At 44.2% G+C, this 26,707-nt stretch overlaps 1 protein-coding gene across 1 annotated transcript; it reads right to left on the bottom strand.

Annotated features, from left to right (window-relative positions):
- On the bottom strand, positions 1-26,215 carry ncapd3 (non-SMC condensin II complex, subunit D3). The gene is made up of 35 exons (XM_085800953.1): positions 26,124-26,215; positions 23,725-23,897; positions 22,916-23,078; positions 22,621-22,787; positions 21,959-22,126; positions 21,819-21,880; positions 21,652-21,739; positions 19,029-19,162; positions 16,296-16,368; positions 16,054-16,179; positions 15,553-15,805; positions 14,675-14,713; positions 14,339-14,431; positions 14,149-14,222; positions 13,910-14,044; positions 13,541-13,761; positions 12,269-12,460; positions 12,084-12,181; positions 11,894-12,003; positions 11,555-11,662; positions 11,027-11,141; positions 9,797-9,892; positions 9,439-9,677; positions 7,129-7,208; positions 6,602-6,739; positions 6,341-6,474; positions 6,011-6,216; positions 4,403-4,513; positions 4,001-4,168; positions 3,364-3,476; positions 2,249-2,313; positions 1,838-1,885; positions 1,363-1,425; positions 1,175-1,223; positions 1-207 (listed from the first exon to the last, which is right to left on the bottom strand). Exons 1-35 carry the CDS (start codon positions 26,173-26,175, stop codon positions 153-155), a joined length of 4,209 nt encoding a protein of 1,402 aa, XP_085657079.1. The 5' UTR covers positions 26,176-26,215; the 3' UTR covers positions 1-152.
- Positions 26,216-26,707: the final 492 nt, after the last annotated feature.

The raw sequence follows: 26,707 nt of genomic DNA, 5'->3' as shown, positions 1-26,707 counted from the left end.
GGTCAAGTCAAGATGCATTTATTATCAAAAACATAAACAAAAGTGACATAAACACATTCAGCATACAAGACAGAGTATGAATCAACAACCTGTGGATGAAAACAAAGATACAAGACTGACAGAACAAGAAAAACATCAAGCTAAACTTTAGATCATTTCTTCTGGCGGAGAGGAGACTGCACATTCCACTGCCTTGGGTTAGAAGCTCTGAAACACACACAGACACATTTTAATACCATTTTCTCCTCAGAAATATTCAGTTAAATACATAAGAATATTCATGCAATGTGATTCTGTACAAGCTTCACCATTCAAATCCAAGTTAAAAACATGACAAGACATATGTGATCATTTTGACAGATAAAACTAAAGCCATCTGGATGAGGAGATGATTTTGGATAAGATAGAGCAGTCATGTGCAAATAGTTGAAACACTTCACATGTTTAGATTCTTATCCATCATGTAGTGACACCAAGGACACGGCTGATAAAGTGACTGCAGCAAGACAAGGAATCCAGATATAAACAAGAACAAAGAGCTCCACAGGGTGCTGTGTTCCCCAAGATACTGGAACAACTGGACCTGAAAAACTGCTCAGGAGCTCTGAGGAGGGCAGGTGGTGTTTTAAAGGCAGTGACAGTAAATACTGGTCTGTTTCAGGTTTTCTTCTCTTTACTTTGTATGAAGTTTGTAAAAACACTTAATTATTTTTGAAAAGGTTCTGAGATTGTCTTTAGTTCCTAAATGTTTTACATTTTGCCGTCAGCCTGAACAATTGATCTGACAAAGATTAACCGATTATTAAAGAACAAACTTTGTCGTCAACAAATCCCATAACACCAAAAAAGTGTTGCTAAAACCATCCCCATAGTTAAACACTACAAAGGATATAAACCCACTGACAAATCCAGCTGAACTCTATTTATCAAATACGGTAGTGTTTTTACTGAGGACTACTTTCTGTGGTGGATTAATCGATGCTTGTTACAGAGACATTCAGTGCTCTCTCTGAGGACAACGTCACAAATTCTCAATTCACAATTTTGGAAAAGGAAACCTATTTGACTGTGTTAGTGTTTTATTATTCACATGCAGGTTTATATTAATTCAAATACATATTTTACTATTGAATTAGATGTGACTGTGTGGAACCAAAGATAAAGGGCGACTTACTGCTGCTCCTTCGACTGCACATGGACGACACTGGTCTCCCCTCCAGGACCTGTGAGGACACAAAGGAGACATTCATTTAAACTGGTCTCACTGACATTGGTCAGGTGTTCAGAGAATCTCTGTTGTCATTAAAAACCAGCCTTTCAAAAACAACCAGTCAGACTGAGGGAGAGATCAGAGTAGCTTACTTATTCCTCGGTCACTGAAGATCGCGCTGAGTCCTTCGTCAAAAGTTAGGTTGATGTTGACACCTGGGTCAGAGGCAGAGGACAGAGGTGAGGGTGGAGACAGAAGTTCTCATCAGTGAGGTAGTAAGACTAAAACGAATAGATCTGCACCTTAATCACTTAAAGAGATAATGTCATACAAGAAAAACTTCCAGCAGAGAACATGTGTACATTTGATGAAACAAACAAGTTACAAAAAGCTCATTGCTGAGCTTCAGATGTGTTCATGTGTTTGTATTTAAAGTTTGGATGAAACTTTTTCCTGCTTCCTGTTACTCAGTTTTTACTTTAACAATGACAAAACTCCACGTAAAAGAAAAAGTTTGTCAGCATGACGCCAACACTGCTGCTAGTTGTGTTTAGTGCCACTGGATCTGGTGGACTATGTGGATGCCAGTATGAGTGTGAACAGACGTGTGATGTGCTGTGGTTGTACCTTTAGGTGTGCTGATGGCTCTGGTATTTCCAGATCCTTTACGCATCACTGTAACACAGACAAAGAACACAGGTTAGTCAGGATGGAGTGGTATCACTGATGCTGGATCAGTCTGAAAAAATTAAATTAAGATCAAGTCTTCTAATATTGAATCTTTTTCTATTGTTTCTCCATCTAAAGCATCAGGTACTGAACACAACACTCATGTATCACCACATGTGATGTGTTAACAACCACAGACCACAGGTCAGTGGAGCTCCAGCTCCCCCTCTCTGCTCCTCCCCCTGCGTGTCATTCCCCCTATCTGTCGCCCCATTTCCTGTCTCTGACGATCTTATCCTATTGGCATAAAAGCCCAAAATATACTTTAAAAATAAGAAGTCAAAGTTACAACGTATTTGAAGTGTTTACCTGTTCTTGCCAGAGAGACGGACTTCGACTGGGCAGGATCCTCTGGTCTGGGTCTGCTTTTACGCCTGTTAAAACACACACACACACAAACTGTAACCTGTCTGTGCAGTTAAGGAACATAAGGAACACTTACCGTAAAACTTCAAATAATGGCAGAGTCCCAAATTGCCGCCGGTCCCAATTAACCGCCGGGTGTAGCAAAATATTTTTTATATTAAACGCCCATCCCAAATAAACGCCGGGTCAAACATTGTTTTTCTGGTTGCCAAAAAATATTCTATGCAAATATAGCGGCTGTCTCGTGACGTTAAAGACGGCTGAGGACCGATGAGACGCCTCTGGGCTGGTTGCTCCTGCCCGGTCTGTCCACTCCTCTCATCCGCACTTCAGCACCTGTCCTGGGCTGCACAGTTTCGGCTCGGCTCGCTCCTTGTTTTAAATGACTTTACTCCTTTTAAAAAATAGCGTAAACAGCCTACTGTTCTCTGATTACTCATACGCGTATTTAGTTAGGCTATACGTTGCATTATTATTAGTTATAGGCCTATTCATTCAATCAAAAAAAGAGGACGGTGATGCGAGCCAACACAGGTGCTGAAGTGTGGGAGAGGGGTGGAGAGACTGGGCGTCCGCAGGGTTTTTGCAACTTGCAGTGGATCAAGAAGGGCGGAGGACCGACATGACGGGGGTCTCAGTCTCCTGGTACCTGTGCGGGCCAGGACGGCGGAGGTCAGCGAGACAGAGAACGAGTCCGCCCTGGCCGTATTTACAGTAATGTCTCGAGAAACGCGTATCATTCCACCGCCGCCCGCCGCCACAGAGTGAAGCCTCTTTCCCCAGAAAGAGGTCCAGGTTGAACACTATTAATAAACGCAGGTCCCAAATAAACGCAGGTCCCTAATAAACGCCGGTTGATTTGAGCGATTTAAGCAAATAAACGCCCGGGCCCTTATTTGGTGTTTTACGGTATTTGCTGTCATCACAACTGGAGAGAACACAACACAGATTTGTCTGATTGCTGTGTGTTATCTCATATGTCCATTTTACCTTTAACTTATTTAGTGCACACATTAAGAAAATCCAAAGAAAAGAGCTGCTCTGCTGTGGACACCTACCTGTCAGTGTGTATCTGTCTGACAAACTGGTTGTTTGGTCGTGGCGGCTGTGGTGTGGCAAAGTTAAATGTCAGGAGTGACCTGGAGCGGACGGGAGAGTTCTGGACCGAGCGCTGAGGAAAGACCAGAATCACCGTCATGTTGACTGACTATAAGGAACTGCATAATACTCATACAAGAAAGTCATTTTCCAAACATCATAGAAACACTTTCAGCTAATACAAATTTGGTAATATTTGTTTTTCAGCATTTCTTCTAACTTCTATAGTAAAGTTGCAAAATGCGTGTTTACATTGAAACTAATAAGCTGCTGCCAACATGATGACGGGGACCAGAGTCAGTCCAGATCATGTAGTACAGTTTAAACAGACTTTTAACATCACAGATATTTAATAGTATTGCACCATAGACTATTAAAGACATCTTTAGACTTATTTTAAACTGCATTATTGCAGATATTTATGCATTTTTAAACAATTAAACAATGACAATATTGTATACAATTATTAAAATTTTGTGGAATAACAGACTAAGTCCAATACTGTTTTTTGTTTGTTTTTCTTATACATACACATTGTTATGATTACTATCAATACCATATGAATTCATATTAAAGTAGTGAATGTTGTACCCTGACCTGTGCAGTAGGAGTGTTGGCTTCTCCTGTCAGGGTGCAGTTCTTCATCTGTTCCTCCATCTCTCTCTCCTTCTCAGCCGTCTTCAGAGCAAACTCCACCTCTGCTGCCAGCTGCTCGTCTCCAGAGAAGAACTCCTTCACCTCATTACGGTACTCCTGCATGGTCACCTGGGGGAAACAACAGAGCAGTGTCACACGGGGTGTGGGGTCTGCTCAGTGACTCTATGCTCAGACACAGGCTTAGAGCAGGAGCAGTCCAGTTGAGGTACAGTGCTGTAGGAAGCTGTGGGATGGAGACTGTGGATGCAGAGGTTCATGGGTCCTTGTTCTTCAGGAGCTAGACCCAATAACATCTAATGCAACTCAGTACAACAGTGCTTAAAGTTATTGCCATGGTCTGACCTGCAGGTAGGCCATGAGGTCTTTGAGGACAGGAGAGCGTTTCTGCTCCAGCAGACTCTTGAGGCTGATGATGAGAGGAACCGTGTTCTCGATGAAGGCCTTCTTCTGGACCTGTGGGTCAGAGCAGGAAGCTGAGAGGAGCTCACCATCAAGATGCACAATGGTACTGAACAGGTGCTGATTTTTACTGGGAAAACTCCATCACACACACACACGCACACACACTGTGATGGTTGTGACTGTATCACTTTAATCAATAAGGGGCGACTAGAGAATCTACAGAGAGCTACATTACAAAGTAGTGACTACATGCATCACGTCAGTGATTAACATTAATGTGGTCTCTGGGCTCAGTGGGCTAACTGCTCTGGACATGCTAATGTTAGCTTAGCACAGGAGAAGCAGGGGAAGCAGCTAAGCTCAACCAAGTGACACACGATGCCCAGTAGTTGTCCTTTTTTGTTGCTGTGTGTTCTTAGCTGGTTAAAGCAGAAGTAAGTGATATATTTGTGTTAATATAAGTCTTAAATAGTTGTATCTTCAGACAGCAATCACTTACATAGAGTGTTTGGTCTGAAACACGGGTCTGTCAGTCCCTCTGCTCTGCTCTGAGCCGAGGAGAAAACATTTATCGTATCCTACAGTTTTTATCCAATGAGGAGAGAGAACGGCAGGCAGGGCTGTGTGTGCAGCCAAGGAACGCCGTGAATGTGGCGACGTAGGGACGAGGACTGTTATGGTGCGTTCAAGGAAACTCGTATTTTTCCGACCGTGAAGTGGTACCAGTTCGATCTGGTACGAGTTCACCGGTCGGAAGTTACGAGTGGCCGTTATAGTGACTTTCACCGGTAAAACAGGTCCGAAAAACACGAGTGGGTTGCCTGGAACGCTACAAAGTCGTAAGTTGTGACTTGAAGCTGTAATTTACGATTTCAAAAGCCTGCCTGGAACGCAGCATTAGCGAAAACGACCGGACCACTTACTTCTGCTTTAAGTTTAGCCACAGGTTTGCTACATTCAGCAGGATCCTGGTTTTATTGGTCAGTAAAGGCCTCGAAACAGCAACATAGCTGCTGGTTAATGTTAACCTTTGATGAAGCCAAACTGACAAACAGTCAGATGAGCAGTGTTGGGCAGGTTACTTTAAAAAAGTAATTAGTTACTAGTTACATTCCCCAAAGAGTAACTGTGTTAGTAACTGAATTACTACATAATAAAAGTAACTAATTACCAGGAAAAATAACTATTGCGTTATGTTTTTAGAAAATACTCAAATGTCAAATTACTTGGACTTGCCCCCCAGCCACCTAACCTCCTGTTTACCTGAACTAACCAACTCACTCAGTATTCCTCCTGCAGCATGGAGCCTGCCTGTGCGGAGGAATACAGAGTGAGTTCTAGATAAATGTTTTTTCCCCAACTAGTCAATGGACTGAAGAAAAAATGTGTATATAACATACAACAGTCAGTAACAGTAACTTTTTTTGATTACTTTATTTTATTTGAAAAAAGTAGTGCCGTTAGTAACACTGTTATTCCCATCACTGGTGATGAGTAATAACTTGTTGTGTTTGCTGCTGAGTGAAGGATGACTAGCTCGTCTCTCACCTGGGACACCACCTTCTTCTGAGTGACCTGCAGCACCACCTTCGCCATGGTGGCCATGTTCTCCTCCTCTGGCTCCTCCCCGGCTGTGGCCTGTGGACCAGAGATGGCCTTCAGCTTCATCTCCTTCAGGCTCAAGATGTTGAAGGTCTCCGACAGAATGTCAGCACCGTCTGCATCCAGAGGCAGGTCCTCCTCCACAAAGTGAACTGGGATAGGACGAATGAGGGGATTCAACGGAATATAACCAGAGGTAATATCATACACTCAGGGATTCACTAGTTCAGACACACACATATACACACACACACACACACACACCTACAAACTCACCTAAGACAGTCTGGTTGATCCTGTTAGTGATGTTGAAGCGCTGGGCGTCTGTGAAGTTCTCCAACAGGAAGCGGTAGACCCGGAAACGCCTCTCTCTGTGCTGAGCTCCTTTTAGGGAGAACCGCACCTTTTCACTGCAAAGATTTTAAATTAGTAGTTTTTAAATAAATAAATATGTCTAACAAAGTGAACTTTGTGTCTACGGTTAACCGTGACACAACACATAGAGCTCTGTGTGAGTGAAGAGCCACAGCCTCCTACCTCTCAGTCTGAGGGAACTTGTTGTAGGACTTGTGTTTGTTGTAGGAGTTGAAGTGGAAGATGCACTCGATGAAGTGCTGGCTGAACATCTCTGGGTTCTTCTTCAGCAGCAGGTGGAGCAGGCAGTATTCACACAGGCTGGGACAGGGAGCAGAAGGGACTGAGGTTTGATATGGTGCCTGTCTTTGTTGGATACAAACTACGGTATGTGTTTGTTCATTTGGTCATGTGCAGCGAGGGAGAACAGCATGTGCTCAGAGCAGCTACAGTATGACTGATACAGACTCACTGTGATTTTCACTTTGGGGCGTTGCAATAATGAATTACAGACAAAAGCACACATGCATCCACCCTCCTTCAGTTAAAACACATGAGCCCAAGTGGAACTGGATAATAAAGACTCACAACAGGACTTTAACTGCCAACACTTTCACAGCCTTACCTGTATGTTCAACAATAGTTTTCATCAGGTCTTTAAAATAACTGGCTCAGTCATCATCTTTCCATGTATGCAGAGTATGATTTACCTGGCGATGGAAGGGACTGGGTCCACCAGGGCCACCATGAAGCGAAAGAAGAGGGAGCCCTTCCATTTTACAAATTCCTCCTGAAAAAAACAAAAAACAAACAATGGTTTTGTGAGATAGACTTTACACACATCCCGCTTAAAGGCCTGAAAAATGTGATTTTGGTTATTTTCCGTGCTTGAGGAGGTCTCTGGGCCACGTATATACTACCCCATGCATCAAACTGGTCATAAACGGAGAAACGCACACCACCCATTTGTAGGAACTGTCTCTTAAGACGAGCGGATAGCACTTCCTCCTTTGTGTGATGTCACACACAAGGGCCGCGTTTCCCAGATTTGTTATGAAGCTCTTAGCGCTAAGATCTTCTTTGGAGCGCTCTTAAGAACGCTGTGAAAGAAGAACGTGTTTCCCAGAGTCGCTCTTAGCTTAAGAAGATCTTTCACTAAGAAGGAAATGTAAGATCGAGCTGACCCACTCTTTCGAGTCTTCTTAGCGACTTTTTAGCACTTTTTCAAGGCAAATCAATATCACACTAAGCAAGATTTAAACAGTGCACATCGTATGTTTAAAACATATTAAATATGTGCCGAAATAAAAAATAGAGATAAAAAATAAAATAAGAACAATAAATAACCTAAATATGAGGAATAACGTGTGCTCTGCACATCAGGCACACGAATAAAATTAATCATCATGACTATCATTTATCATAATTTTTACGCACACATCCACGTCCCATATCTGCATGAACATCAAAAACACAGCCGTTCTTAAATCAACCCCTAGTGTCGCTGTTGCATCGTGTTTTTACGCAGTGGGCAGCTTCTTGGTGTGGTGGGGGCATCGCAAGCAAGGGTCAGTGTCACGGAGTGTGGCAGCCGTGACACCGATCCTCCCGTGCCATTTTATACTGGCACTAAAAAGACTGTCACGCATTAACACTCCACTGCCTAAATATATATGTAGCCTATATACATATGTATAGCATTGATCATTCAGTGATGATGAGAAAAGAAAAACGTGTTGACCACCAAAATCATTTTCTATTGGGTGGATTTGAACCCAGACCACAGCAATGCTTCAACTTGCAGTGGGGATACTCTATGAAGTGAGCTATTTGCTACCTTGTGTTTTCATCCTTTCCAGAGTTGTCTGGCTGTAAACCAGCCAGCCCCTGCGCACATTTTTATTTTTATTTTCACACACATCAATCACATGGTCACGCAGCCGTCTCGGCCGCATCTTTACGCGGCTGTGCCGTGTCATCTACGGCCAGTCTGTCGCTGCCCGTGACCAACGCGGCAACAACAGCGGAGACGTTTCTAATCAGGCCCGCCGACACCTGTGTTAACCCCATGTTTGACAAGTGGAAATCCCGTTTTCGGTTTATTCATCGCCCGTCGGTGCATCTGCGCTTGTCACTGTGTGTGATTTATGCGCGTGGCGTGTGATATAATAATCGATTTGCCTGGCATCGATTGATTCAGTTTCAGTACTGTGGTGGTGGACAGCTCCCGTTAAGAGCTTCTTAAGAAGCTTCTTTGGCGTGATCTTAAGAAGGCAGTTAAGAACGCATCTGGGAAACACCCGTATCTTAGCGCTCCTTCTTAGCCGAACCCTTCTTAAGAGCCTTCTTAAGTCCTTAAGAAAGATCGAATCTGGGAAACGCGGCCAAGGTGAGTCCGCCTACCGCGACCAGTCGCACGACTCCTCACTGCGAGCCGCCATTGTTGTTTGACTCAAACAGTCGCTTCAGCGCTACGTCACACCTCAGAAAGTCCCGCCCGGCGATCCTGATTGGTTCATTATTTTTTGCTCCGGGGAAGAAGTTTGCATTGGCCTCGAGTCCAGACCCTTGTGTGAAGCTGAGCGTAGCGCCTCTGGTGGAGCTTTGCGGAACTACAAGGGTCTGGCGAGAGCCAGGCTAACAGAAAGGGGCAGTATGAACGATATTAAGCAGATCACAGGTACTCAAAACCAATGATACATCTTGTTAGGGTTATCAGCAGGTAAATAAACCCAGAGAAAAGTGCACAGCAAGAGGTCTTTAAAAGTTCTCAGAGACAAAGACAATACAGACACAAAGTCAGTTAATTTAATGTTGTAATGCATTACTGTAAATCATCCACCAAACCTTTTCATTGCCTAATCTGCCAACTTTGACAACTTAAAGCTGATGACTGGTTAACATCAACTCAACCACAAACACAAGAAAGAACCTGGTTGATAACTGAGGCAGTGAAAATCCAGCTGGACTTGGACAGATATTGTCATCATGGTACTGTATGTGTCTAGAGCAGTTGTTACCTGCAGCAGGTTGGTCAGCATGATGAGAGTCTGCTCCCTGATGACCGCCTCACTGTCTCGCAGACAGGTGGAGATGTTGGGGATGTAGTGGTCCACTATGTTGGTGTATCGAACGCACAGATCACACATGATCACCACCACGTTGTTGCGCACGGCGACCTCCTTGCCGACCTCCAGCTCCCTGGCAAACACGGGCAGGTACTTCTGGGCCAGTTCCTCGTGCTGTAGACACAGTTTACCTGCACCAAACACACCAGAGAGAAACCACACAGCACGAGTGGAGGCAGGTGAAGGATTTCATCTCCCATCATCTGACATGTTTCTCAGTTTTAACTCAGGACACGGCAGAGGAGTTTACCTAAAGTGATGACTCCGTGGGCTCTGACTCTGGTCGGCAGGAAGTTTGCTCTGAACTGGGAGAGAGGCAGCGAGGCGGGCAGCTCCGCCTCGCACTCTGTCAACACAGACAACAGGATACAATTCATCTTTCCCCTGGTCCACACATTTCCCAAGCCACAAAGGGTTTGATTTGATATCATCAAAAACAGAGAGTATCATAGTCCTCTGAAGTAATATCATTTTCAATATCAGATCAGGTCCTTCTGTAACATTTACCAAGAAAAGATTAAGGGTGAACTCACACTAGGCAATCGTACCGTGCCCAGGCACGTTTGCCCCCTAAAGTCCGGATTCTATTGCTAGTGTGAGTGCAAGTGTTCCGTGCCTGAGCACGGTACACTTCCCTGGCCCGGCACGGTTGGGAGAGGTGTGGCTTGGGCACGGTACGCTTGGCCAAGAATGCGCACACGTAATGCGCTGCGGGCTCGTTCTCCACCACGTGTAAACAACAGTCACTTAACGATTACATCGCGCCGTAAACATCGCTAGTTAACGTCGCTTTGATTAAACTTCAAGATAACCATGACAACCGGTCAAAGCGCCGTTCTTTCTGCAGTCAGAGCGCATCCGCCGTGTTGGTATATCAACGTGATGACGTATGTGTCGGAGGCAACCGTGCTTCAGCACGCTTGGGTTCGAGGCCCTGTGAGTGCGGGCCAGCGGGGGACAAGGGGGGGGGGGGCATTCGGGCTTCAGCACAGCACGGATCAACTGACCCTAGTGTGAGTGTGCCCTTAGTAGAACTGCTCAAAAATCTTTCATGGTTTTGTGTCAATTGGACAAGGAAAACAAGAATTCTTGAGGTAGAAATAACAGTGTGCATTAAAGCTAAACTGATATACCATCCAGTACGATGGATAGGCTGAGATATTTCTCTGTGACACAGGTGTCAGTGTATAAGACACAGATCAGTAGAGGTAAATGTGCAGAGATGGGTTTGCTGTTATAAATAAGTATGTTTCTGACCTCTGTCCATCAGGGATCTCTCTTTGGGATCTAAACTAAGATGTTTATGCTTTGCATTACCTGTCTCTCAATCAGTCAATATACTATTCATTGATTTTTACAGTCAAGCATCAAAAACTGCCTGTATAACGTAAAGTCCATTAACTGTTGCAGCACCATCCCATCATCCAACAAGGTGCTGCTTTGACAATCAAACGCTCCATGTCCGTCCTGTGTGCCGTACCTGCCAGTTTGTCAGAGTGTGTTGTGAGGACACACTCCACCAGCAGCACCGTCCTCTTGCTGAGCTTGGCAGGACAGTGGAGTGACGCCACACCCAGAGTGTGGAGGTGTTTGATCTAGTGGAGAGAACATTTACGTCTTATTAGAAACACAGCTGTACAGGCGCTGACCTGTGATGGTGTGAGTCTGTTATTCTAACAAATACATAAACAGTCATTTAAGTAAAATCTTTTTCCTCTTTTCATGAAACCGAATCAGAGATTTAAAAAAAAAAAAAAAAAAGTTCTCCAGAGTGTGTGAATCTAAAAACTGGGTGGACGAGCAGAAAACGTACAAAGTAAATCCATGTTCATTCTTATGTCTCATGATCATTCACCACATCTTTGCTAGTTTCAGATAAACGTACAGTAGTTGTCATTTTCCTGATCTTGTTCTTTGAGGGGAGGTTCACTTTTTCGCACTTTGAAAAGCCCTCAAGACTTTTACTACAACAACTGAAATGTGTCGGGACAAGAAGGAGAGTTCTCACCATCAGCTCTTCATTGAGGTTCTCAGCTCCTTTTTCACGCAGGATGATGGGGGATAAATAAGCTTCACACACCGACAGCAGCTCACCACAGCACTGGTTCAGAAAAGCCTGAGGAACAGGACAGACACAGAAGTTTTTATGAAATACTGTACTGTGTATTGATGGAAGTCAAACAAATTCAAAACCAAAACAATAAAAAGCATCAGACAATATTTTTGGACATCTGCAGAGTTTCTCTGAACCACAGAAACTTTGAGAGCATAGTCAATGTCATATTGTCACTGGTCAAAACCAGGATATTCATATTTCTCATCTGCTTGAGGAGTTAAGGTCTCCAACCTGAGTCTGTTTGACATCTTCACTGTGGCCGAGCTGAGAAAGAGTCTCCACGGCAGCAGTGATCACCTCCAGAGACATAGTGAAACTCTTCAACCAGGACATCAGATCATCTGGAAAGAGGAAGTCACATTAAAACTGTTCTAGTCTCTACCTCTGAGTTTTCCCATTAACTCCAACCACAGTCAGTTACCAACGATCCTGCTTATGGTGTCTTCATTCAAATGTGGAGCAATGTCCCCGATCACACCCATGATGTGACAGCAGGTCGTCACACTGACGTCCTTTGAGCTATGAGTAAAAACAAATAAATATATAGACACGCTGGATTCTCAGCTCAACATAAAACATTACATGAAGACTGTGTGTCCCTCCTACCTGACCATGCTGTCCCAGGCGTCCAGGATCTTGTCGTGGTGGAGTTTGGGAGAGGAAGCTACCACCTTGGAGAGCAGCAGCCAGGCTCCAGCAGCATGATCTGCCTCGGTGTGTGAGATCAGGTTGGTGATGAACCTCGGTGTGAACTTGTTCTGTTTGGACCAGATGGTGAACGCCCTGCTGAAATACCGGCTGGAGACACAGGACGGAAACAGAAGAGAACAACAGGAGTGGTGAGGGTGAACACAAACCAAATAATGAAGCAGTCTAAGGGCGTATTCACACCAGGAAAGTCCGATAGTTCACTTGCTTTGGTGCGGACTAAAATTTTTTTTAACTTGGTGCGGTTTGTATTCACATTGCATTTTTTCACAAGCGGATCAACTTTGTAAACAAAAGCACGTGTGTCCCACAGTCGCTCAATCATTGGATAAAAATGATCAGCGGGATCTTCCATGAAAAGTATGTAGATGTGTGCTTATTCATCACTTGGAGGCTATGTGCAGCAGTCCCTGTGAAGGATGGTCAGACAACAAACACACAGACGTCTGCATGTGCGTCTGAAGGACGGTGCGCAAAAAAAGAAAAGAAAAAAAGGACGGCACAGCAAAAAACAAACAAAAAACATAATCATTCTCTCAGGATGCCGCGTTGCCGATCAGCATAAGCCTAGTCACATTTATTTCTATTAACGGTTATTAATCGGATAACGACTTTCTGTTATCAGTTAAAAAACAATATCAAGAATGTGCATCCTTAACGGCGACGGGTGCGTCCTCTCCAGCATCTGATAAATGTTTTCCTCTGACCAGATATCAAGGAGGCAGCGTGTCTATCTGTGCTCCATGTCGACCCACGGCTCATTGTTGATCATTTCCACATTTTCTGACAACAACGGAAGCCTGTTGAATCCAAAAAGACGCTTGGATTTTGCATTTGGTTCGGGAAAGATTCGGTTTGCATTCACACCGTACGTGAATCGCACCAGGGTTCGTTTGGGACTCTGGTGCGGACCAAACAAGTGAACCGAGTCCCACCTGCAGAGGTGGTCTCGGTTCACTGGTTTGATCCGCACCAGGGTCCGGTAGTTTGTATTCACACCTCCCCAAAAAGTCCGCGCCAGAGGAAAAGTCAGTTTCAAGCGGACCAAACGAGCCTGGTGTGAATACGCCCTAAATGTCAGAAAAAGTAGTTTTGACATAACTGAACATATTACAGAGTATCTGTCTCAAACTTCCACATTCAAACTGGACTAAATGTTCTTGGTCCAACCTGAGGTTCCGGCAGTCATGACAGAGCAGGCCCAGCAGGTCCCAGGTCAGCCTCTGACTGACATCCATGTGGAAGCTGTTGGAGTACAGTTTGACCTGACTGAGCAGCAGCTGGTCCAGAGCCTCCAGGGCCTTGTCCTGCACCGTGCTCTCAGCGTCCACCACCGCCGGCACCACGCCCTGCAGCCACGCCTTCTGCACCACGGTGCACTCTGGTTTGGCCTGAGGTCAAAGAGAAAAAAAAGACACAAAGAACTTTTAGGAGCAGAAAAGAATGCAAAAGCTAGAATATCTTTTTGTCTTATCTGGCTTGTCCATACTGTTCCTTTAAAACATACACGTGTGTTGTGTGTGTGCTGGTGAGACTTACAGTGAGCAGCTCTGCCAAACACTGCAGGGCCTTCTTCTTCACAGACACGGCTGGATCTCTGCAGCGCTCTGACAGAACAGCCAAGTTCTCTGAGCTCATGGGGACCACGTTGTGCTTCAGGAGACCCACCAGGGCCTGTGGAGGGACAGCAGGGGGCAGAGGTTAAAGGTCGGCTCTGTGTCTCAAACAGAAAGCTACAAAAGGCCGGTGACTGATACTATCACTGTGTACACGTGTACCTGCAGCGCCGACTTCCTCACGTTAGCCTTGGAGTTTTTCACACAGCGCAGGAGCTGAGCCATGTTCTCCATCGCTGTATGGACAGTATTGAAAAGAACAGTCACTTCCAGACTTTGAATATATAAAATGTGATAAGGAAGAACGGAATAAGAAGCACGTGAGTGAGTGGCTGAGCTCAGTCTGTCTCACCTTCACAGACGGAGCCGTCAGTGCTGCTGATCTCCACAGTCCTGAAGGGCAGAGTGCGGTAGGTCTTCTGAGTCTGCTGGGCGCTTTGACTCGCTGAAACACACAGTCACCTCCATTAAAGGCAAGGCCGTTTTATTTGTATTGCCCATTTTTACAAACAGTGTGTCTCAAAGGGCTTTACATAGCATCATAACAACATCCTCTGCCTGTAGACCCTCACAGAAAGCACCTCCAACAACACACAGCACAGTAAAGCAGCACTGGGGATCAGGAAATGTAAGGGTCTGTGATTTTTCATTTCAAGATCTGGAAACAAAGCAACAAGTGAGTACTGACCGTCTGTGGCTTCACCCTCCAACACGGTCTGGGTTCCAGCTGGACAAAACAATAAACAGGTTACTTTAAAATGTGCTCACAAACACAGTTTATGATGTGGAGACAGCTGTTACTGTAAAATGTGCTCTCTAACAGTGAAACACATCCTTGATTCAGACTCACACTCAGCTCAGGTTCCTCACATCTAAATGAAAGGCTGACCGTAGGTGTTTCTGCTGGTCTAGTGTGTAGGGTTGGGTATCGTTTGAAATTGAACGATTCCGATTCCTATTCCGATTCCACGTTTCGATTCCGATTCCTATCGATTCTCGATTTCGATTCTTTTAAAAATGGGGGTTAAAAAAGTCTGCATGGTCTAAAATGAGGGAGAACCTGAGTTATTTTTCCCACAGAATTAGACTCCATTTGTGGTGCTGGCAGATAGGGGTCTTAAATGTATGACGGTATAGCCTACATTATATCAAATGAATATTACATTCATTTAAATGACTTCACAATAACAAAATATTTGGTAAATATTTAATATTTTTAGGCTACAGTTTGTGTCAAATAACAAGTCACAAAGTGACTTTACCCCTTTAAGTGTTTCACTTTCAGCCAACTTTTTCATTGTTTTGTTTTTTTTCCAACTGTGGATCACTTCAGCCAGCCTCTTCTCTGCACCAAAAACAATCCTTTCTCTCGCGGATGCTCATGTTTTGACACAAGCTCCTTTTATTCTGGTGCAAAATGATTCCACCAGCCGTTCTGTATAACACATACGAACAGAACACAGAAGGTGGAGCATTGTTGTTCCGCCGTTAAACCGGCAGCGGAGGAAGTCGCCACGGAGCCGACTGCACGTCTGTGTGAGAGTGTGTGTGTGTGTGTCCCCTCACTGGCAGAGAAGAGGTTGTGGACAGCCCTGGTGACGTTGAGTGATGGCAGCTCCAGACACTGGGCAAGACAAGTGAGGGCGTGTCCTTGGACGGTGGGCGACTCGTCCGACCGCCGAGCGTACAGTATGTTCTGGATCAGGAACTTGTGCGGCAGGAAGCCGGCAAGATCCGGGTCCTGACAGTCCTCCTGCTTCCTCTCCGGCTGCTCCAGCAGAACCATCACCACGTTGACAGAAAAGAGCCGGGACACCATCTACAGACGCCACCACAACAGAAAGTGACAACTGGGATTTCCCTGTGATGATGGAGCCTGATACTCAGACTAAAGCAACTGACTGCAACATTCATAGACCTTAGAGAAAGTCACATTTTGTTTGCCCATCTAAACTAAAAGGCTGCACTGAGGAAAGCTGTTGCTCAAGTCTTTAAAATGAGAAAAGTTTGTAGAGTCTGCAGTACATTTGTCACAGAAATAAAGAAGCGACCACTGAGACACCTTACCTTTGAGTGTTGGGAGAAGTTAAACAGCCACTTAATGAAGCAGGCGTAGTCTGTGTTGGTCATCTGAGACGTCAGCATCCCTATAGCCTGAGCCCCGTGGCTTCGATACTCGCTCTTCTCCACCATCTGAACATCCACAGCACAAACACTACATCACAGCCGCGCTAAGGCATCAGATATCGACAATGTCACAGCAAACTGTAGTTTTAGTCAAAGCGGCAGGCCACGGCTGGAGAACTCACCTGGAAGCAGAGATGCTGCAGGAGGATCTGCAGCCACGGCAACGCCAGCTCCTTCAGCTCAGCCACTAGATGACTGGAAACACATGAATCATCAGTCAACTAATACAAGCAAGTTCTGTACATTCATAACATCTGCAGCAGCGACAGTGGCCAACAAGGGCAAACACTGCAGCCCAAAACACTAATGCAAGGAGGTGATTAAGTAAGGGATAATGTATAGTTGGTCGGTTGTTATGGAGAAATAAACCCCGACAGGAAGTATGGAAGTATGGTTTCATACTTCATGAAGGGGTTTACTTCTCCATAACAACCGACCAACTATACATTATCCCGCTTATTACACGGTTTAAAATAATTAATTTGAAACATAATGTTGATCAAAATACGACGTTCATCGATTTTTAATTGCATCATTTCTGCATGTCCGGTCACGTCCGGTGTTTTGCTGAGCGTCCTCCCCGTCGTGCATTTGAAGCCTTTGATAATCAATCAGTGGATCGATGGATTACCATACACGTGTTACGATGTGTGTATTGTGTGTAGTGGTATCTGTCATAAAAGAGATTAACTTTACTGTTTACGGGGTGCGTTTGTGTCGCGGAGCCGCGGTGCCACCGAGACAAGGTTGAATATGTAGAATATTTATTAAAAGCTATATTTTTTCAAAAATAATACATCCATGGGGCCTTTAGAGGGGTACAGAATGAAAGTATTGCTTTTCCATAAAAAAATTTTTTTAGTCTGAATTATTATTTTTAATTTTTCTGACGGGCTCGACAACTGACTATAGACCAGAGAGGCATTTTTATGCAAATGAGAATGACTGATGCATTCTGGGTAATTTAGGGGCAGCGCCCCGCATCCCTCCATTGAAAAGTTCAGCCTAAGGCTTGACAAACTAACTGACAAAAAAGTTGGCTGTTAACAGGCTATTTACAGACAACACTTAGCCAAAACCTACCCGGTGACTCGACCAAATACGTGTAGATGTCTGGGTCAGACATTTCTGGCCACTTTGTGGGGTCATTGATCATTGTGGGAGGCTAAATGAGCATACTGCTAGATTCATTCATTGTAATTTTTCAACATAGCGTGAACGGTCGGTTTCAAAGAGGGTGTCAAAATAATTATGAGACATAGTGCTACAAAAGAAACAAAAAATAAAACATTCAGATTGATTGATTGTTAGTTAGTGGCTTTTTGTGTTTTGATGGAGCTTAGACTGAGTGCAATGTAAAAATGCCGGGCGCTGCCCCTAAATTACCCAGGATGCATCAGTCATTCTCATTTGCATAAAAAAGCCGCTCTGGTCTATCTGTCAACGTTCTGTTTACATTCGTACCTGCCTGTAGCCGACATGTGGCTCAGTTCTCCGCTGTTTTCCTGCCTCCTCCCGGTCGGATGCGTTTGTTTCCAACCAAGACTTTTTAATAATCAATCGGCGGATCAATGGATTATCATATACTTGTTAGGATGGGTGTATTTGTGTAGTCTTATCTGTCATAAACACGTTTATCGTCGCGGACTTTCGGTGCCACGGAGATCCTTTTTTTTTTTTTCCAACTTGACGAGAGCAGTGAAAGCGGAGGCTCTGAGCAGCAGCAGAGAGCCTCCACTCTCCCTGTAACAAGCTACAAGTCATTTATTATGCTGTTAATGACGGTAAAAATGACACAGGTAAATATCCTGCTTAGTTCTCCTCCTCTGCTGTCCTCTGATCAGAGCGGAGTCCCTAGCAACGGCCCGTTTTACCTAGCAACGGTCTGGCAACTGCTGAAATTCTTTTTCTGTTGTTGTTCTTGTGATTCTACATAGTCAACCTTTAACTTTACTGTTTACGGGGTGCGTTTGTGTCGCGGAGCCACGGTGCCACCGAGACAAGAGGAGAGCTGACGCCGGGTCAGAGGCTCTGATCAGCAGGTTTGGTTTCCAGCCACAATGTGAAAGGAGCCTCCACTATCCTTGTAACAAGTTACAAGTCATTTATCTAACATCAATATTAGTCCGAAGCTGTTTTTTATTTTTATTTGATAGCACAGTGAGATAGACAGGAAAGGGGGAGGCAGAGAGTGGGGGAATGACATGAAGGAAAGGTCTGCCCGACGCGGGACTCGAACCGGCAACCGGCTTCGTTTGAGAATCGTTTGAGAATTTGCAGCTTAACGATGCACATTCAGAAACAAACAAATTTCTCCCAGTGGAAGTGTTTTGAGCTCTTGCAGTGTGTTTGCCTCATCAGCCACAATAAGCAGCCGTCTCTGATTGTGATGTGGGAGAGGAACTGATCAAATCTGGCTGTTCCACTCTTCATCACCACCAGGTGGCACTCAAGTTCTGTGCTGAACAAGACTAGAGGCATAAATAAAACAAGATAATGGTTAATTATGTGAAGGTCACCAATAAAAAAAATCAAAACATAATTTGCCTGTTTTTATCCTTAATTAATTTGGCCTTTTAATTAATCATAGACACTTCTCCTCTTTGTGAGCACTGCACTCCAGTAGCTGTAGATCTGCTCATCTGTCTCCAATAACTGAACTAACAGTATACATATCTGTGTCCTGACTTAGTGGCAGAGATTCAATTCACCAACAGTTTAGCTAAAAATCTGTGAAACTAATTAGAATTGCTTTACATTTCTTTACTTGGTTTAAATATGAACAAGATCCATATTCACATTTAAGTCAATTCAACAAAGTGGAGTCACAGTCGATGGGTGTGCAAGCTGCTTACCAAATAAAATGGATGGCCTGGTCCCGAGTGGAGAGGATGGCCTGGTTGGGCATGAGCAGGGTGGGCTTCCCTCTGTTGCCTTTATTCATCATCAGAATCACGTACAGGAGCTGGTGGAAAACTCTCTGCAGGGACTGAACAACACACACAATTTACATTAATAACACCTCATGTGTAACTAGGACCAGATCATAATGAATCCACCTCAGATCATTTAGTCATAATGGTTTATTTGTGTTTTATTTGTAAGAAGCCTATTCTTTCATTTCCTTTCCTTATTAATCATGTCCGTTTATCTCAGGCCCCTTTTCACTGCCATTACCAGCAGGATGGGAAACCCTCAGTGCCTCTAGTGGTGGGAAAAGGAGTGTGAGTGCGTTTCTATGGCTGTCTTTATGTACACTGCAGGCCTTGATGCCTAATTCTGATTTGTTTGACTGTCTATTTACATGTTCTATCAGAAGTGACCCATATCTGATATCTGCATTTACACCTGCTGTGCTTGCATGAAACAACCCGCTGGAAATAAACCAGTGATTTTTTTTTTTTTTTTTTTTAATACAGGAGATGACGACTCCATAATATTTTTAAACAAAGGTGAGTCTGGTGTTCAGAGTTTATATCCAACATGTCACTTACGAAGTGAACGTCTGTTCTTACAAGATAAAGTTAGTGAAGTGGCTGCGTGGAGCGGAGCTGCTGTGAGATGAACAGCTGACAGTGACGGTGACAGTTGCGCCACTGATCCTCTGTCGCTTACGTAGTGTGGACGGGACAAAGCATCTTGGACACAAATGTGTATTCTTTTTCCTCTCTTGATTTCTTATTGGCTCAGTTCAGTTTTTGCCGGTAGGAACACGTGAAATCTGGTGTTTATTGCACGCTGCCTTTTCACACTCCTGCCCTCGATCGGCATAGAAATTAATATTAGGCCTACTGTATATGAAAACAAGAACTAGTGAGGGGGAAAAACAGACGTGCTGACACCACGAAAATGAAACACTAACTCCTGTGACAGTGACTACAGCTGGCCACGGTAGTCCAGGTCAGCCCCACGTGTCAATCACGGGCTACAGAGGTTCAGTGCAACGTGTGGGCACGTGAATTAATATCATTGATGATGTATGACACGCATAGGCGCCGATTTATGTTTTTGCCCGTGGGTGCTCAATTGTTTTTTTTTTTTTTTTTTGGTGCTCAAATTAAATGAATACCACCTAATGGTTGTCTCAAACTGACTTTTATTGCATAGCGATTGACAGCGAGGCTGGATGACGTATAGGCTACGTATGGAAACAGTGGATTTTTTTAGGTGCTGTGGCTACAAGCAAATCTCATATTGTCTCTGTACAAAGACAACAAAGACCTTTGTAAATGTGAAAACAGTGTAGACTTATACAAGATTTGCGTTTGGGCAACACTGATCTAAATGAATTTATTCATGGCCACATTAAGTGAAATTATTAACTTTACCGATTATCCATCTGATTATCTCTCCTGCTGCGAGCACACAACTTATTTCAGTGTAACACTGACTGTATATAAAAGTAAAATATATAGATTAATATATAATGAGCTCCTGACGCTCAGCTCAACGGGTGAGGAGAACATCTGTAGGCGGAGACAACTCTCGGCGGAGACGTTCAGTCAACAGCAGCGGATCAGCTGATCTCTCCCTCCGTACAAACGCTCCGTTCTGATCCAGCTCCACTGGACTTTCAAAGTAAAGGTGCCGCAAGCTGTAAATAAGTTAAAATAGTGAAACAGCGGCGCTTTTATAGCCGGTTTTAGGATTAAATTGGGAGCATTGGTGGTTGTAGACGCAGTTCCACTTGGTTTTCTTATTACAAACTTGTCCATTTTTAACCGCCGATACGCAGCCAACCTTCACATTTTTGCTGTGTGTGTGTACGTGACGGCCTCTTGTTTAGCCGTAGCTTGTCTCGCTTGCCAGACCCTCCTCCAGAGGAGAAGCTCCGCAGCCAAATCCGATCATCTGATTGGTTACGTGACTACGCTAACGTGTGCACGCACAGAGCTGTAATGATTTTGATTGGTTAATACGATTTAAGTAAATGCAGTTCATTTTAAATATACAGTTTCACCACAAGTTTCATTTATTCACTCTTTTTATTTTATTTTTTTGATCGGCCATCCCGATTGGCCAGTGGGTGCTCAGCGTTGCCAGTGGGTGCTCGAGCACCGGAGCACCCACGGGATCGGCGCCTATGATGACACGCATTGCCAGGAAAGATCCGATCTGTCTGTTTAGACTGCAGACGCATTGGCAGATATCTGATTTGTATCTGATTTATTTCCACATATAACGGGGCCTGAATCTGATCTGACAATATCCGATTCCATGCGCATTTGTCCCGTTTACACGTTCATGTTACAGATCCGATCTGAGCCACTTGAGAGGAAAGAAATCGCAATTGGGCCACTTGAACCATGCAGTGTAAAGACAGCCTATATGTTGGCCCTGTGATGGCCCTGAGACCAGCGACCTGGCCAGAGGGAACCCCAGCCTTGCCCAATGTGAGATGAGATTGACCAGACAAGGATAGTACAGGTGATGGATGGAGGATTGATGGATGAATGGAGCGAGCCTATTGGAGCTTACTTCACTCTGCTGTCCGTGTTTTGCGGAGCAGAGCAGCTGCAGGCCGTGGAAAGCCATCTCAGGAACACTCCTCAGTTTGGTGATGTCTCTGTGCAGAAATAAAATCAGCTGTCTTTTCTTTCATGTCCTGGATATTAACACAGCAGAGCAACACGTCAGAAACTCACTGTTCAGCAGCAAAGGTTAGCTCTCCTACGACCGGCTCAAAGTAAAGCAGCTTACTGAAGATCTGCAGAGAGAGAAGACAGGTGAGCGGCTCAGTGTGGCATGTTGCAGGCGTGATGGGGGAGTGGATGTAGTTAGTTACCTGTGTGCAGTTGCTGGCACTTTGTGGTCTGTCTTTGAGTGGAAATGTCTGCAGGAACCGGAGGAGGCTTTGGACCAGCAGAGCCGCAGCTTCTCTGATCTTCAGCAAGTCCTGAGAAGAGAAATGAATCTCTTCCTCCTCCTCTTCATCGTCTTCATCCACCTCCATCTGAGGGTGGCAACCACAGACACCATCATTAATGTCATTACAGTGATTGACACAGCATCATCCAGTTAACCAGATGTAGCCGATGCAAAACAGTTATTTTTTGGCAGTCAGAATGGCATCAAAAAGTTACAGAAAATACTTTAAAAATCTGCTCTTGGTTGTGCATGCATGGCAAATCTGGATAAAACAAATCACACTTGCTAGGTGACAGTAAATATGAAGCCCGTATATGAAAGTCAATATCCAAAATGTAATCTTGATACAGTTCAGCCCAGATATTGTGATGTATGATGTTACTGTAGGACACTGGGAGGTTAAACTTGTATCTAGTTTATTTCACAGACGGGAGAAGATTTGTAACAATATAATTCTAATACATATAAAGGAAAACATTTGATATTATCAAATATTCAAGATGTGGCAATAAGAAGTGTTTGTCTTCATATCTTGTAATGGTTCAATAGGTGTGAGTAGTTTGTGATGCGAGCCCAAACCTCTGCAGAGTCTTTATGCTGTGGTTTGGTGCGTTTGCCATCGGACTGAGAACTCTTCACACTCTCCTTCTTACGCTTTTTCCCTGAGTCCTGAGGCCAGCAGTGAGACGTCAGTTCACAACATGTGTCCATTAAAACCTCATTGAGAACCTTGTTGGTGATGCTCCCTGCAAAGCAATCGACACATAGAGTCACATAAGAAATGTCTCCCATGAGTCAACTGGAGATACACAGCACTGACTCACACACAAGCTAAAGCATGAGAAGATGAGCTGTGTGGTTTCTCCTCTCTCACCTGGGATCCCCAGCAGCAGCAGGTAGACCGAGGCGGCGTGCAGCCCGTTCACTCTCTGCTGGACGTTGGCGGATTTGGCCTTTCCCGCCAGGATAAAGAAAGACAGCACGGCCACCAGAGTCTTGAGCGACACCCCATTCTCCCCCAGAACAGCCCAGATACTCTGCAATGCAACATGGGATACGGTGAGTAATTACTGCCGCCACCAAACAAACTCATTGCAGCAACAAAAGATGTTTTCCATCAAAGCCTAAAAACTGTTTCAGTACATTATAAAAATATTTTTTTTATCCTATGTCTGCTCTGCAACTATACAAAGTGCACATGTACATGAATTTGAGGTAACACAACTTGGAGAGAAAATGAGACACTAACAGAAACACTTCTGCAAAAACCTCAAGTTAAGATGGACATTAAATTACATCCAATTAATATAATAAGCTAAGAAAAAACATAAGTACGTGTTCTAGTCAGTTTTTATAAGTACAGCCTGCATATCAGGTCAGCAAAGCCTCAGCCATCACATTTAACAAGGTCAGTGTGGAATTAAAACAAAAAAAGATGTACAGTCAGTTTTACCCAATTTGTTTAGAATTAGAGAGTCCCTAACTTTAAAGCTACTACAAACAAACAACCGCCAACATTGGAACAGTGATCACAGTACAGGCTGTAAGAAAGAAACAGTCTAGAAACTTTGATGTTTTAGAAAATGGGTAGCAGAAATGTTAACTACACCTTTTCAACTTACAGAGTACGATGCTAACCTGCCTGAAATACTCCTTCTGATAGAGTTGTACAGTCAGTGTTACCTGTGAAGCTCCGCCTGTGTCTGCAGGCTGCTGATCATCCACAGCATGAGCCAGCAGACACTTGTACAGGTTTTTGAAGGCCTTGGTTCCACTGGCTGCTAGTTCTTCTCCTATGTTGCCATCCAGTGATTTCCTCTCTGTGAACTCTAAATCCCAAATTTCATCCACCCAGGCTGAAACCACAACAGACAAGACGTCAAATGTAGAAAACATAATCATGCTGTGTTCTGAGCTCCTCACCACAGTGCTCTATGTTTACATCGTCTTTATTCATGTTGCAGAGTTTGCTCAAGAATTGTTTCGTTGACTTTCCTGAGAGCTTTTCAGTGGGGGAGTTCCTCTGCGATTTCAGCAGGTGCTGAAACACCACTGCCATTTTAACACCAAAACTCCAACTACAACTTTAACACTCAATGTGGATGTTTCATCATGATGCACAGTCTATGCTGAGAAAGTTTAAACTCTTAGAGCAGAAGTAAGCAATCCGGTGGTTTCGGCTAACTTCTTGTCAGCAGATGGAGTTAGCAGTCCCCGCCCTCGTCCCTACTTCACCACATTCACGCGTATCCCTTGGCTGCTAGGACTGTCAATGAATATTTGAAATTCGAATGTATATTCGAATTATAGTAATAAAAATGAAATTAGATTATTAAAATATGATATTCGAATATTAATAATTTATTTTTAAATTATCTTCACGCGCACAACCACAACAACAGCAACTAAAACTTCCTCCTACAAATGCACGGTCGTCGGTGTGACGTGCAGAACGCAGCAGGACGCAGCAGGACGACTCCTCAGTCCATGAGTTTCATGTCTCAGACCGGATCATGTCAATCCAGCTGCAGAAATATCCGGGGGACGGGAGCGCCGCGGTAACCGTAGTAACTCACACAGACACACACACACACACACACACCTGTCTGTGTGGTCACGTCTGGAGAGAAGCAGCTTCTCTGTTTTCCCAAACTACCGAGTGACAGCTTTAATCGCGCATTAAAAAAATAGTGCCGTTCACTGAGAGCTGTGATGATCCTCTGCACTTCATCGCGACTGTGCTTGATCCGCGTTATAAGGATCATTACTTGGATGTGGGAAGAAAACATGCTAGCTCTTATCCCGTTCCCGAGCGAGCTGTTTGCTCGCATCATCACAAAACTTGTTTGACATGAATTGATAAAGGCTGAATAAAAGGCGGTCTTTTTTCACGTATTAAAGCAGAAGTAAGTGATAATATTTGTGTTAATATAAGTCTTAAATAGTTATATCTTCAGACAGCAATCACTTACATAGAGTGTTTGGTCTGAAACACAGGTCTGTCAGTCACTCTGCTCTGAGCCGAGGAGAAAACATTTATCGTATCCTACAGTTTTTATCCAATGAGGAGAGAGAACGGCATGCAGGGCTGTGTGTGCAGCCAAGGAACGCCGTGAATGTGGCGACGTAGGGACGAGGACTGTTATGGTGCGTTCAAGGAAACTCGTATTTTTCCGACCGTGAAGTGGTACCAGTTCGATCTGGTACGAGTTCACCGGTCGGAAGTTACGAGTGGCCGTTATAGTGACTTTCACCGGTAAAACAGGTCCGGAAAACAGGAGTGGGTTGCCTGAAACGCTACAAAGTCGTAAGTTGTGACTTGAAGCTGTAATTTACGATTTCAAAAGCCTGCCTGAAACGCAGCATTAGCGAAAACGACCGGACCACTTACTTCTGCTTTAATTAGTGCCTCAGTAAACATGTGCTACAACCAGAAGCAGGGACATGGCCCAGCTGAGTGGAAAAATCAACACAGGATGGTAGGGGTAAGCCTATGACACACACCTCTTTTTATTGCATTTGAACACATCTTATATTTTCTATGAATTTTTAATGTATTGAGAAGGAGCGAATGTCTGTCAAATTAAATATCCAACTTAAAACGAACTTCACTGCGGTCAGGGTACAGGGGGAACGCATAGATATACATGTATTAATTGCAGTATTCAATGCGGAATGTTCATATGTTCATATCATTAAGTAAAGTTATGTGAACCTCTCACCAAACTCCCTTTGAGAGCTTGTCAACTTGGAGTCGAGGTCTGAATCTAAACAGGGCTCCTAACAACACACCACGACTCTACAATTCGGCTGACGGATAACTATATAATACATAGGAACACAAAAACACACACTGCGAGGAAACCAGATGTATGTTCGCCGGTTCCCAGTGATTATGGCTGAAATCGCCGCGGCTCTGACAGACTGACAGCTGTGTGAGTGGAGGTCTGGGGACTGTTCTTCCTGACCCGGGAACTCGGGACATTAACAGGCACGGCGGTCGAAAACATCGCAATTTTCTCGGTCCCTACCATTCAGTGTAGCAGAAAGAAACATGGGTAAGACATAAAACACACACTTACCTTGAGGGATTTCATGTATCTTGAGAAATTGCAGCGCAGAGATCAACTCCATCTTGTTTTTGTTTTGAAATCAGCCCGCCAGAAACTGCAGATCGTCTGCGCATGCGCATTTAACACGTGTTCTTCTTCTTCTTTCAGGATTCAGGCAGGCTTTACGCTACCCAGCGTAATGCTGCCCTCCACCGGTCATAACCAACTAACTAAATTCTCTGATATAAGAGTGAATTAACTCTGCCCTCCCAAAGGAATCCGATTTTCCCCCTAATGCAAAGATACCTCGAAAGGAAATCACAGTCAGACCCAAATCAGATCTATAAACAGCTGCCGTCTATGACTGGAATACAGGTTACAAGAAAAAAGCACATGCACCGTCTCCAATTCTCCACACTCACACAACCCCAACCCATTCTCATCTATGACTTTTAAGCAACTTGCTGGACAACAATGACCCAGCCTCAGCCTAGTTAAAACTACTTCATCCTTCCGCCCAAACATACTCCTACATTTTTTAGCTTACTGAGGGTTGCAAACAAAAACATCGTCCATTTCTTCCACTTCACCTGCTGATTGGCTGTTTACACGGT

This window comes from Trachurus japonicus, chromosome 15 (assembly GCF_045865225.1).
Source record: "Trachurus japonicus isolate A0001 chromosome 15, Traja_1.0".
Lineage (NCBI taxonomy): Eukaryota > Metazoa > Chordata > Actinopteri > Carangiformes > Carangidae > Trachurus > Trachurus japonicus.
The sequence above is the reverse complement of the archived record's forward strand: the minus strand, read 5'-3'. Positions and strand labels throughout refer to the sequence as shown.